We start from the raw sequence: 14268 nt of genomic DNA on the forward strand, positions 1-14268 counted from the left end.
ATATATAATATACAATACATATATATGTAGTAATATATATATATATATATATATATATATATATATATATATATATATATATTACTACATATATATATTACCACATATATATATATATATTACTACATATATATATATATGTAGTAATATATATATATATATATATATATATATATATATATATGTAGTAATATATATATATATATATGTAGTAATATATATATGTAGTAATATATATATGTAGTAATATATATATGTAGTAATATATATATGTAGTAATATATATATGTAGTAATATATATATGTAGTAATATATATATGTAGTAATATATATATGTGTCCCTCCTCAGACCAGCTCCGCATCACAAACCTCCGTGTGAACTTCACAAAGCTTCACACTTTAGGAGACAATCTTCTGGACACACGGGCAGAGATAAAGGAGAAGTATTATTACGCCATGTACGAGCTGGTCGTCCGGGGCAACTGCTTCTGCTACGGCCACGCCTCCAAGTGCGCGCCCATCCAAGACGCCGGCGACGACATCGAGGGAATGGTCAGTTTAACACCCGCTCGTCTCTCCGGCCTTTCGCACAGACACATGCTTGTTTATGAAAAGGGAACACCGCAGCGCCCTTCAGAGGACGCCGCAGCGCCCTCCAGAGGACGCCGCAGCGCCCTCCAGAGGACGCCGCAGCGCTCTACAGAGGACGCCGCAGCGCCCTTCAGAGGGCGCAGCAGCGCCCTCCAGAGGACGCCGCAGCGCCCTCCAGAGGACGCCGCAGCGCTCTACAGAGGACGCCGCAGCCACCTCCCGAGGACGCCGCAGCCACCTCCCGAGAACGCCGCAGCCACCTCCCGAGGACGCCGCAGCCACCTCCCGAGGACGCCGCAGCCACCTCCCGAGGACGCCGCAGCCACCTCCTGAGGATACCAAATACCTGAAGTTTACCAAATGCATTGTCAATTAAAGCTGCAAGAAATGATTTTATGTCCATTTTCAAGGTTCAGTTCAAAACGCAGATTTGAAACTTGTCCAGGAGCTTTACCATCAGAGGGATGTTTATGGAGCTTAAACTACAGATGAAACACGATTGTTCGTTATCTCAATAATTGTTTTCTTTGCGATTTGATAATTGAACCAACTCAAATCTGGACATTCATTTGTGTGTTTCAGGTCCACGGCAGGTGTTTGTGCAAACACAACACCAAAGGACTGAACTGTGAACTGTGCGACGACTTCTACAATGACCTGCCCTGGAGACCGGCCAAGGGACACAACAGCCACGCCTGCCAGAGTGAGACACACCGAGACACACCTTTACCTGTGTCAGAGTGAGACACACCTTTACCTGTGTCAGAGTGAGACACACCTTTACCTGTGCCAGAGTGAGACACACCTTTACCTGTGTCAGAGTGAGACACACCTTTACCTGTGCCAGAGTGAGACACACCTTTACCTGTGCCAGAGTGAGACACACCTTTACCTGTGTCAGAGTGAGACACACCTTTACCTGTGCCAGAGTGAGACACACCTTTACCTGTGCCAGAGTGAGACACACCTTTACCTGTGTCAGAGTGAGACACACCTTTACCTGTGCCAGAGTGAGACACACCTTTACCTGTGCCAGAGTGAGACACACCTTTACCTGTGCCAGAGTGAGACACACCTTTACCTGTGCCAGAGTGAGACACACCTTTACCTGTGTCAGAGTGAGACACACCTTTACCTGTGTCAGAGTGAGACACACCTTTACCTGTGCCAGAGTGAGACACACCTTTACCTGTGTCAGAGTGAGACACACCTTTATCTGTGCCAGAGTGAGACACACCTTTACCTGTGCCAGAGTGAGACACACCTTTACCTGTGCCAGAGTGAGACACACCTTTACCTGTGCCAGAGTGAGACACACCTTTACCTGTGCCAGAGTGAGACACACCTTTACCTGTGCCAGAGTGAGACACACCTTTACCTGTGCCAGAGTGAGACACACCTTTACCTGTGCCAGAGTGAGACACACCTTTACCTGTGCCAGAGTGAGACACACCTTTACCTGTGCCAGAGTGAGACACACCTTTACCTGTGTCAGAGTGAGACACACCTTTACCTGTGCCAGAGTGAGACACACCTTTACCTGTGCCAGAGTGAGACACACCTTTACCTGTGCCAGAGTGAGACACACCTTTACCTGTGTCAGAGTGAGACACACCTTTACCTGTGTCAGAGTGAGACACACCTTTACCTGTGCCAGAGTGAGACACACCTTTACCTGTGCCAGAGTGAGACACACCTTTACCTGTGCCAGAGTGAGACACACCTTTACCTGTGTCAGAGTGAGACACACCTTTACCTGTGCCAGAGTGAGACACACCTTTACCTGTGTCAGAGTGAGACACACCTTTACCTGTGTCAGAGTGAGACACACCTTTACCTGTGCCAGAGTGAGACACACCTTTACCTGTGTCAGAGTGAGACACACCTTTACCTGTGCCAGAGTGAGACACACCTTTACCTGTGTCAGAGTGAGACACACCTTTACCTGTGCCAGAGTGAGACACACCTTTACCTGTGCCAGAGTGAGACACTCCTTTACCTGTGTCAGAGTGAGACACACCTTTACCTGTGTCAGAGTGAGACACACCTTTACCTGTGCCAGAGTGAGACACACCTTTACCTGTGCCAGAGTGAGACACACCTTTACCTGTGTCAGAGTGAGACACACCTTTACCTGTGCCAGAGTGAGACACACCTTTACCTGTGTCAGAGTGAGACACACCTTTACCTGTGCCAGAGTGAGACACACCTTTACCTGTGCCAGAGTGAGACACTCCTTTACCTGTGCCAGAGTGAGACACACCTTTACCTGTGCCAGAGTGAGACACACCTTTACCTGTGCCAGAGCGAGACACACCTTTACCTGTGTCAGAGTGAGACACACCTTTACCTGTGCCAGAGTGAGACACACCTTTACCTGTGCCAGAGTGAGACACACCTTTACCTGTGTCAGAGTGAGACACACCTTTACCTGTGTCAGAGTGAGACACACCTTTACCTGTGCCAGAGTGAGACACACCTTTACCTGTGCCAGAGTGAGACACACCTTTACCTGTGCCAGAGTGAGACACACCTTTACCTGTGTCAGAGTGAGACACACCTTTACCTGTGTCAGAGTGAGACACACCTTTACCTGTGCCAGAGTGAGACACACCTTTACCTGTGTCAGAGTGAGACACACCTTTACCTGTGTCAGAGTGAGACACACCTTTACCTGTGTCAGAGTGAGACACACCTTTACCTGTGTCAGAGTGAGACACACCTTTACCTGTGTCAGAGTGAGACACACCTTTACCTGTGCCAGAGTGAGACACACCTTTACCTGTGTCAGAGTGAGACACACCTTTACCTGTGCCAGAGCGAGACACACCTTTACCTGTGTCAGAGTGAGACACACCTTTACCTGTGCCAGAGTGAGACACACCTTTACCTGTGTCAGAGTGAGACACACCTTTACCTGTGTCAGAGTGAGACACACCTTTACCTGTGCCAGAGTGAGACACGCCTTTACCTGTGTCAGAGTGAGACACACCTTTACCTGTGCCAGAGTGAGACACACCTTTACCTGTGCCAGAGTGAGACACACCTTTACCTGTGTCAGAGTGAGACACACCTTTACCTGTGCCAGAGTGAGACACACCTTTACCTGTGTCAGAGTGAGACACACCTTTACCTGTGCCAGAGTGAGACACACCTTTACCTGTGCCAGAGTGAGACACTCCTTTACCTGTGCCAGAGTGAGACACTCCTTTACCTGTGCCAGAGTGAGACACACCTTTACCTGTGCCAGAGTGAGACACACCTTTACCTGTGTCAGAGTGAGACACACCTTTACCTGTGCCAGAGTGAGACACACCTTTACCTGTGTCAGAGTGAGACACACCTTTACCTGTGCCAGAGTGAGACACACCTTTACCTGTGCCAGAGTGAGACACTCCTTTACCTGTGTCAGAGTGAGACACACCTTTACCTGTGCCAGAGTGAGACACACCTTTACCTGTGCCAGAGTGAGACACACCTTTACCTGTGTCAGAGTGAGACACACCTTTACCTGTGCCAGAGTGAGACACACCTTTACCTGTGTCAGAGTGAGACACACCTTTACCTGTGCCAGAGTGAGACACACCTTTACCTGTGCCAGAGTGAGACACACCTTTACCTGTGCCAGAGTGAGACACACCTTTACCTGTGCCAGAGCGAGACACACCTTTACCTGTGTCAGAGTGAGACACACCTTTACCTGTGCCAGAGTGAGACACACCTTTACCTGTGCCAGAGTGAGACACACCTTTACCTGTGCCAGAGCGAGACACACCTTTACCTGTGTCAGAGTGAGACACACCTTTACCTGTGCCAGAGTGAGACACACCTTTACACAAACACACACCTCTCAATATGACTTCATCTCTCTCATATTGACAATGACAAATAATCTGCCTGTTCTTTAGTCGTGGAAGATGATCTAAAATGGCCTTTTGGCACTGCTCCTGATACAGTTATGACTCTTTATGATGAGTCTGGATTCACTGCAGTTAATTAGTTTTATTCATTCATTTGTCCGTCAATCTGGAGCTGGATAAATCTCGTGAATGTTGTTCTTCTGCAAAAACAATCATCTACAATCTCTGAATAAAGTTTCATTATGACACTTCACATGTGGGCGGAGTTTGAGCGACGACAGCTGCACGAGCTCTGACACTTTTGACCATGTAAATGTCTTTGCTGAATGTCCTGTGGTGTTCCAGAGTGCGAGTGCCATGGCCACGCCTCCAGCTGTCACTTCGACATGGCGGTGTATTTGGCCACAGGAAACAGCAGCGGCGGCGTGTGTGACCTGTGTCTGCACAACACTATGGGCCGTAACTGTGAGAGCTGCAGACCCTTCTACTATAAAGACCCCCAAAGAGACCCCAGGGACCCCCAAGTCTGCAGACGTAAGACTAACTTAACATCATCTTAGGTGGTGTTCCACATGTGCTGTAACATCTTAGGTGGTGTTCCACATGTGCAGTAACATCTTAGGTGGTGTTCCACATGTGCAGTAACATCTTAGGTGGTGTTCCACATGTGCAGTAACATCTTAGGTGGTGTTCCACATGTGCAGTAACATCTTAGGTGGTGTTCCACATGTGCAGTAACATCTTAGGTGGTGTTCCACATGTGCAGTAACATCTTAGGTGGTGTTCCACATGTGCAGTAACATCTTAGGTGGTGTTCCACATGTGCAGTAACATCATCTTAGGTGGTGTTCCACATGTGCTGTAACATCTTAGGTGGTGTTCCACATGTGCAGTAACATCTTAGGTGGTGTTCCACATGTGCTGTAACATCTTAGGTGGTGTTCCACATGTGCAGTAACATCTTAGGTGGTGTTCCACATGTGCAGTAACATCTTAGGTGGTGTTCCACATGTGCAGTAACATCTTAGGTGGTGTTCCACATGTGCAGTAACATCTTAGGTGGTGTTCCACATGTGCAGTAACATCTTAGGTGGTGTTCCACATGTGCAGTAACATCTTAGGTGGTGTTCCACATGTACAGTAACATCTTAGGTGGTGTTCCACATGTGCAGTAACATCTTAGGTGGTGTTCCACATGTGCTGTAACATCTTAGGTGGTGTTCCACATGTGCAGTAACATCTTAGGTGGTGTTCCACATGTGCTGTAACATCTTAGGTGGTGTTCCACATGTGCAGTAACATCTTAGGTGGTGTTCCACATGTGCTGTAACATCTTAGGTGGTGTTCCACATGTGCTGTAACATCTTAGGTGGTGTTCCACATGTGCTGTAACATCTTAGGTGGTGTTCCACATGTGCAGTAACATCTTAGGTGGTGTTCCACATGTGCTGTAACATCTTAGGTGGTGTTCCACATGTGCTGTAACATCTTAGGTGGTGTTCCACATGTGCTGTAACATCTTAGGTGGTCTTCCACATGTGCAGTAACATCTTAGGTGGTGTTCCACATGTGCAGTAACATCTTAGGTGGTGTTCCACATGTGCTGTAACATCTTAGGTGGTGTTCCACATGTGCAGTAACATCTTAGGTGGTGTTCCACATGTGCTGTAACATCTTAGGTGGTGTTCCACATGTGCTGTAACATCTTAGGTGGTGTTCCACATGTGCTGTAACATCTTAGGTGGTGTTCCACATGTGCAGTAACATCTTAGGTGGTGTTCCACATGTGCTGTAACATCTTAGGTGGTGTTCCACATGTGCTGTAACATCTTAGGTGGTGTTCCACATGTGCTGTAACATCTTAGGTGGTGTTCCACATGTGCAGTAACATCTTAGGTGGTGTTCCACATGTGCAGTAACATCTTAGGTGGTGTTCCACATGTGCTGTAACATCTTAGGTGGTGTTCCACATGTGCAGTAACATCTTAGGTGGTGTTCCACATGTGCAGTAACATCTTAGGTGGTGTTCCACATGTGCTGTAACATCTTAGGTGGTGTTCCACATGTGCAGTAACATCTTAGGTGGTGTTCCACATGTGCTGTAACATCTTAGGTGGTGTTCCACATGTGCTGTAACATCTTAGGTGGTGTTCCACATGTGCAGTAACATCTTAGGTGGTGTTCCACATGTGCTGTAACATCTTAGGTGGTGTTCCACATGTGCTGTAACATCTTAGGTGGTGTTCCACATGTGCAGTAACATCTTAGGTGGTGTTCCACATGTGCAGTAACATCTTAGGTGGTGTTCCACATGTGCTGTAACATCTTAGGTGGTGTTCCACATGTGCAGTAACATCTTAGGTGGTGTTCCACATGTGCAGTAACATCTTAGGTGGTGTTCCACATGTGCTGTAACATCTTAGGTGGTGTTCCACATGTGCAGTAACATCTTAGGTGGTGTTCCACATGTGCAGTAACATCTTAGGTGGTGTTCCACATGTGCTGTAACATCTTAGGTGGTGTTCCACATGTGCTGTAACATCTTAGGTGGTGTTCCACATGTGCAGTAACATCTTAGGTGGTGTTCCACATGTGCTGTAACATCTTAGGTGGTGTTCCACATGTGCTGTAACATCTTAGGTGGTGTTCCACATGTGCTGTAACATCTTAGGTGGTGTTCCACATGTGCTGTAACATCTTAGGTGGTGTTCCACATGTGCTGTAACATCTTAGGTGGTGTTCCACATGTGCTGTAACATCTTAGGTGGTGTTCCACATGTGCTGTAACATCTTAGGTGGTGTTCTTCTTTCTTCTGGCTGTAGCGTGTGACTGTGACCCTGATGGAGCTCTGGAGGGCGGAGTGTGTGACGGACACACAGGCGTGGCCCAGGTCGCAGGACAATGTCGCTGTAAAACACACGTGGAGGGACCGCGCTGCGACAAGTGTAAAGCCGGATTCTACGGCCTGAGCGCGGACAATCCGGACGGCTGCACGCGTGAGTAACCTCTGTGGAAGAACAGAGTTTTATTGTGGAAGAACGGAGTTTTATTGTGGAATAACAGTGTTTTATTGTGGAAGAACAGAGTTTTATTTTGGAATAACAGTGTTTTATCGTGAAATAACAATAGTTAACTGTGGAATAATTGTGTTTTATTGTGAAATAACAGTGCTTAACTGTGGAATAACAGCATTTTATTGTGAAATAACAGTGCTTAACTGTGGAATAACATCATTCTATTGTGAAATAGCAGCATTTAACTGTGGACAGTGTTTTATTGTGGAATACCAGCGTTTTATTGTGAAATAACAGTGTTTAACTGTGGAATAACAGCATTTTATTGTGAAATAACAGTGCTTAACTGTGGAATAACATCATTCTATTGTGAAATAGCAGCATTTAACTGTGGACAGTGTTTTATTGTGGAATACCAGCGTTTTATTGTGAAATAACAGTGTTTAACTGTGGAATAACAGCATTTTATTGAGGAATAACAGCGTTTTATTGTGGAATACCAGCGTTTTATTGTGGAATAAGAGCGTTTTAATGTGGAATAACAGTGTTTTATTTTGGAATAACAGTGTTTTATTGTGGAATAACATTGTTTTAATGTGGAATAACAGAGTTTTATTGTGGAATACCAGCGTTTTATTGTGGAATAAGAGCGTTTTAATGTGAAATAACAGCATTTAACTGTTGAATAACAGTGTTTTATTGTGGAATACCAGCGTTTTAATGTGGAATAACAGCGTTTTATTGTGGAATAACAGTGTTTTATTTTGGAATAACAGTGTTTCACTGTGGAATAACAGTGTTTTATTGTGGAATAACAGTGTTTCACTGTGGAATAACAGTGTTTTATTGTGGAATAACAGTGTTTTATTGTGGAATACCAGCGTTTTAATGTGGAATAACAGCGTTTTATTGTGGAATAACAGTGTTTTATTGTGGAATAACAGTGTTTCACTGTGGAATAACAGTGTTTTATTGTGGAATAACAGTGTTTTACTGTGGAATAACAGTGTTTTAATGTGGAGTAACAGTGTTTTATTGTGGAATAACAGTGTTTTAATGTGGAATAACAGTGTTTTGTTGTGGAGTAACAGTGTTTTATTGTGGAATAACAGTGTTTTACTGTGGAATAACAGTGTTTTATTGTGGAATCACAGTGTTTTATTGTGGAATAACAGTGTTTTATTGTGGAATAACAGTGTTTTATTGTGGAATAACAGTGTTTTACTGTGGAATAACAGTGTTTTATTGTGGAATAACAGTGTTTTATTGTGGAATAACAGAGTTTTATTGTGGAAGAACAGAGTTTTATTGTGGAATAACAGTGTTTTATTGTGGAATCACAGTGTTTTATTGTGGAATAACAGTGTTTTATTGTGGAATAACAGTGTTTTATTGTGGAATAACAGTGTTTTACTGTGGAATAACAGTGTTTTATTGTGGAATAACAGTGTTTTATTGTGGAATAACAGAGTTTTATTGTGGAAGAACAGAGTTTTATTGTGGAAGAACGGAGTTTTATTGTGGAAGAACAGAGTTTTATTGTGGAAGAACGGAGTTTTATTGTGGAAGAACAGAGTTTTATTGTGGAAGAACAGAGTTTTATTGTGGAAGAACAGAGTTTTATTGTGGAAGAACGGAGTTTTATTGTGGAAGAACAAAGTTTTAGTGTGGAATAACAGTGTTTTATTGTGGAAGAACAGAGTTTTATTTTGGAATAACAGTGTTTTATTTTGGAATAACAGTGTTTTATCGTGAAATAACAATAGTTAACTGTGGAATAATTGTGTTTTATTGTGAAATAACAGTGCTTAACTGTGGAATAACAGCATTTTATTGTGAAATAACAGTGCTTAACTGTGGAATAACATCATTTTATTGTGAAATAGCAGCATTTAACTGTGGACAGTGTTTTATTGTGGAATACCAGCGTTTTATTGTGAAATAACAGTGTTTTATTGTGGAATACCAGCGTTTTATTGTGGAATAAGAGCGTTTTTATGTGGAATAACAGTGTTTTATTTTGGAATAACAGTGTTTTATTGTGGAATAACATTGTTTTAATGTGGAATAACAGAGTTTTATTGTGGAATACCAGCGTTTTATTGTGGAATAAGAGCGTTTTAATGTGAAATAACAGCATTTAACTGTTGAATAACAGTGTTTTATTGTGGAATAACTGTTTTATTGTGGAATACCAGCGTTTTATTGTGGAATAAGAGCGTTTTTATGTGGAATAACAGTGTTTTATTTTGGAATAACAGTGTTTTATTGTGGAATAACATTGTTTTAATGTGGAATAACAGAGTTTTATTGTGGAATACCAGCGTTTTATTGTGGAATAAGAGCGTTTTAATGTGAAATAACAGCATTTAACTGTTGAATAACAGTGTTTTATTGTGGAATAACTGTTTTATTGTGGAATAACAGTGTTTTATTGTGAAATAACAGCATTTAACTGTTGAATAACAGTGTTTTATTGTGGAATAACTGTTTTATTGTGGAATAACAGTGTTTTATTGTGGAGTAACAGTGTTTTATTGTGGAATAACAGTGTTTTATTGTGGTATAAGAGCGTTTTACTGTGGAATAACAGTGTTTTACTGTGGAATAACAGTGTTTTATTGTGGAGTAACAGTGTTTTATTGTGGAGTAACAGTGTTTTATTGTGGAATAACAGTGTTTTATTGTGGAATAACAGTGTTTTAATGTGGAGTAACAGTGTTTTACTGTGGAATAACAGTGTTTTATTGTGGAATAACAGTGTTTTATTGTGGAATAACAGTGTTTTACTGTGGAATAACAGTGTTTTATTGTGGAATAACAGTGTTTTATTGTGGTATAAGAGCGTTTTACTGTGGAATAACAGTGTTTTACTGTGGAATAACAGTGTTTTTTGTGGAATAACAGTGTTTTAATGTGGAATAACAGTGTTTTATTGTGGAATAACAGTGTTTTATTGTGGTATAAGAGCGTTTTACTGTGGAATAACAGTGTTTTACTGTGGAATAACAGTGTTTTATTGTGGAATAACAGTGTTTTATTGTGGTATAAGAGCGTTTTACTGTGGAATAACAGTGTTTTACTGTGGAATAACAGTGTTTTATTGTGGAATAACAGTGTTTTACTGTGGAATAACAGTGTTTTACTGTGGAATAACAGTGTTTTATTGTGGAATAACAGTGTTTTATTGTGGTATAAGAGCGTTTTACTGTGGAATAACAGTGTTTTACTGTGGAATAACAGTGTTTTATTGTGGAATAACAGTGTTTTACTGTGGAATAACAGTGTTTTACTGTGGAATAACAGTGTTTTATTGTGGAATAACAGTGTTTTAATGTGGAATAACAGTGTTTTACTGTGGAATAACAGTGTTTTATTGTGGAATAACAGTGTTTTATTGTGGTATAAGAGCGTTTTACTGTGGAATAACAGTGTTTTACTGTGGAATAACAGTGTTTTATTGTGGTATAAGAGCGTTTTACTGTGGAATAACAGTGTTTTACTGTGGAATAACAGTGTTTTATTGTGGAATAACAGTGTTTTAATGTGGAATAACAGTGTTTTACTGTGGAATAACAGTGTTTTATTGTGGAATAACAGTGTTTTATTGTGGTATAAGAGCGTTTTACTGTGGAATAACAGTGTTTTACTGTGGAATAACAGTGTTTTATTGTGGAATAACAGTGTTTTACTGTGGAATAACAGTGTTTTATTGTGGAATAACAGTGTTTTATTGTGGAATAACAGTGTTTTACTGTGGAATAACAGTGTTTTATTGTGGAATAACAGTGTTTTATTGTGGTATAAGAGCGTTTTACTGTGGAATAACAGTGTTTTACTGTGGAATAACAGTGTTTTATTGTGGAATAACAGTGTTTTATTGTGGAATAACAGTGTTTTATTGTGGTATAAGAGCGTTTTACTGTGGAATAACAGTGTTTTACTGTGGATTAACAGTGTTTTATTGTGGAATAACAGTGTTTTAATGTGGAATAACAGTGTTTTACTGTGGAATAACAGTGTTTTATTGTGGAATAACAGTGTTTTATTGTGGAATAACAGTGTTTTAATGTGGAATAACAGTGTTTTACTGTGGAATAACAGTGTTTTATTGTGGAATAACAGTGTTTTATTGTGGAATAACAGTGTTTTAATGTGGAATAACAGTGTTTTACTGTGGAATAACAGTGTTTTATTGTGGAATAACAGTGTTTTATTGTGGTATAAGAGCGTTTTACTGTGGAATAACAGTGTTTTACTGTGGAATAACAGTGTTTTATTGTGGTATAAGAGCGTTTTACTGTGGAATAACAGTGTTTTACTGTGGAATAACAGTGTTTTATTGTGGAATAACAGTGTTTTAATGTGGAATAACAGTGTTTTACTGTGGAATAACAGTGTTTTATTGTGGAATAACAGTGTTTTATTGTGGTATAAGAGCGTTTTACTGTGGAATAACAGTGTTTTACTGTGGAATAACAGTGTTTTATTGTGGAATAACAGTGTTTTACTGTGGAATAACAGTGTTTTATTGTGGAATAACAGTGTTTTATTGTGGAATAACAGTGTTTTACTGTGGAATAACAGTGTTTTATTGTGGAATAACAGTGTTTTATTGTGGTATAAGAGCGTTTTACTGTGGAATAACAGTGTTTTACTGTGGATTAACAGTGTTTTATTGTGGAATAACAGTGTTTTAATGTGGAATAACAGTGTTTTACTGTGGAATAACAGTGTTTTATTGTGGAATAACAGTGTTTTATTGTGGAATAACAGTGTTTTAATGTGGAATAACAGTGTTTTACTGTGGAATAACAGTGTTTTATTGTGGAATAACAGTGTTTTATTGTGGAATAACAGTGTTTTAATGTGGAATAACAGTGTTTTACTGTGGAATAACAGTGTTTTATTGTGGAATAACAGTGTTTTATTGTGGTATAAGAGCGTTTTACTGTGGAATAACAGTGTTTTACTGTGGATTAACCCTCTGCTCCTGCAGCCTGTAGGTGCGACGCCCGAGGCAGCGTTTCTGGGCGTGCTCAGTGCGACCCGGTCAGCGGGGACTGCGTCTGCAAACGGCTGGTGACAGGGCGTAGCTGCGACCAGTGTCTGGTCAGTGCTACAGTTTACAAATGTTTGTTAGATATGTTAACATTTATTTGGACACAGCAATGACATTCAACAAACCAGATGAATTGTTTCAAATGTTAAGGTTAAAGTGTAACACCGGTAATTAGCACGAGTCAAAACAGAACATTTTAAATGAGCAAAGGTAAGTGCAAATCATGTCAAATGTACACCAGGATCAAACTCTTCCTCTGCTCCACAGAATGAAGGCGCTTCTATTTTTACAGTTGAACTCTGACAGCTGCTCTCAGCCTCAGCACAGACCAGCGGCTCCTGATCAGGTTTATGTCTATATTTGGAGTTTAGTTCCTGGGTAAAGTCTATATTTGGAGTTTCCTGCTCTGGTTAAGTCTATCTTTAGAGGCTCCGCCGTGTCAAGGCGCCTGAGGCCTGTTGCGGACGACTCTGCTCCTGTGGATACGTGACACTTGTTCTGCTCTCACTCTGGCTCTAAAGACATGTTTTACTTCTTAGATCCAGATTTGTGGACAAAACCCAAACCTGGAAACGGAACATTTAAAAAACTGATTCCAAATGCACCATTTACAATAAATGGAGCAAAAGGACCGAAAGTGTTTGTGAGTGACAGTGAATGTGTTTTACTGGATTGTGAATCAGTGAAAATCAGCTGCAAGGTCTCCTCATTCAGCTGTTATAAACTCTTATAAACCTCTTTATCTCCTCTGATCCTTACTTTCCTGTGAAAAGTGTCATGTGTGTGGCGTTTGTTGTCCTGGGTCTGTGTTTAGTCTGAACGCCTGTAGGGTTCACCTTTTTGTTGTTTTCTTTCAGCCTGAACACTGGGCACTGAGTCACGACCTGAACGGCTGCAGGGGCTGTGACTGCGACATCGGAGGAGCACTGGACAATCTGTGAGTCACAACTGAACTGTCATTAAAACATAAAACACATCTTTGCAGCTGAGATTGTGTTTTTTGGCTTTTTAAACTGTGAAGTCTGTGGTTAAAGGACACATTCTACATTTAACCCTTAAACCTCTCACTCTCTCCCTCGTCACAAACTCAGCTGGAGCACATTTAGCTTCATTCAGTTTGATGAGTCCTGGTTAGAAAGTCCTCTCCCTCCGAGCCTCAAAAACACTTCTGAATCTCCTCCATAAATGACCTTTTCTCCATCTGTGACACGGCTCTGGCAGTTTGCTGAATGTCCTTCCATCTCTCATACACATTTCATGGTAGTTATGTAATGGCTCCGTTTCATAAAGTACATATAAAATGATGTCATTACAATATGGTGTCCAGTAAAGGACAATAAACAAATAGGCCGGACTTTGTTACACTTTGCAAATGTATGATTTGATGTGATCCTGCAGCTGGTCAGCGGACATTTCTCCTTTTCCTGTATGACCCTGCAGGTGTTCAGCATGAACCCTTTTCCTGTATGACCCTGCAGGTGTTCAGCATGAACCCTTTTCCTGTATGACCCTGCAGGTGTCAGCATGAACCCTCTTCCTGTATGTCCCTGCAGGTGTTCAGCATGAACCCTTTTCCTGTATGACCCTGCAGGTGTTCAGCATGAACCCTTTTCCTGTATGACCCTGCAGGTGTTCAGCATGAACCCTCTTCCTGTATGTCCCTGCAGGTGTCAGCATGAACCCTTTTCCTGTATGACCCTGCAGGTGTCAGCATGAACCCTCTTCCTGTATGTCCCTGC

General features: G+C 41.5%; 1 protein-coding gene across 1 annotated transcript in view; it reads left to right on the top strand.

Annotated features, from left to right (window-relative positions):
• Positions 1-352: 352 nt before the first annotated feature.
• Positions 353-14268, top strand: part of LOC140379318 (laminin subunit beta-1-like) — a gene marked incomplete at its 3' end in the record, with an annotated part of 44898 nt that continues 30982 nt past the window's right edge. Inside the window, exons 1-6 of the mRNA XM_072464179.1 lie at positions 353-553; positions 1175-1295; positions 4798-4986; positions 7276-7449; positions 12467-12579; positions 13387-13466. Coding sequence (XP_072320280.1) covers positions 458-553; positions 1175-1295; positions 4798-4986; positions 7276-7449; positions 12467-12579; positions 13387-13466 — 773 coding nt within the window. The remainder of the gene's footprint in view (positions 554-1174; positions 1296-4797; positions 4987-7275; positions 7450-12466; positions 12580-13386; positions 13467-14268) is intronic.

The sequence above is a fragment of the Eucyclogobius newberryi genome, unplaced genomic scaffold, assembly GCF_026437365.1.
Source record: "Eucyclogobius newberryi isolate DKJ021-1_F unplaced genomic scaffold, fEucNew1.0.hap1 SCAF_401, whole genome shotgun sequence".
Lineage (NCBI taxonomy): Eukaryota > Metazoa > Chordata > Actinopteri > Gobiiformes > Gobiidae > Eucyclogobius > Eucyclogobius newberryi.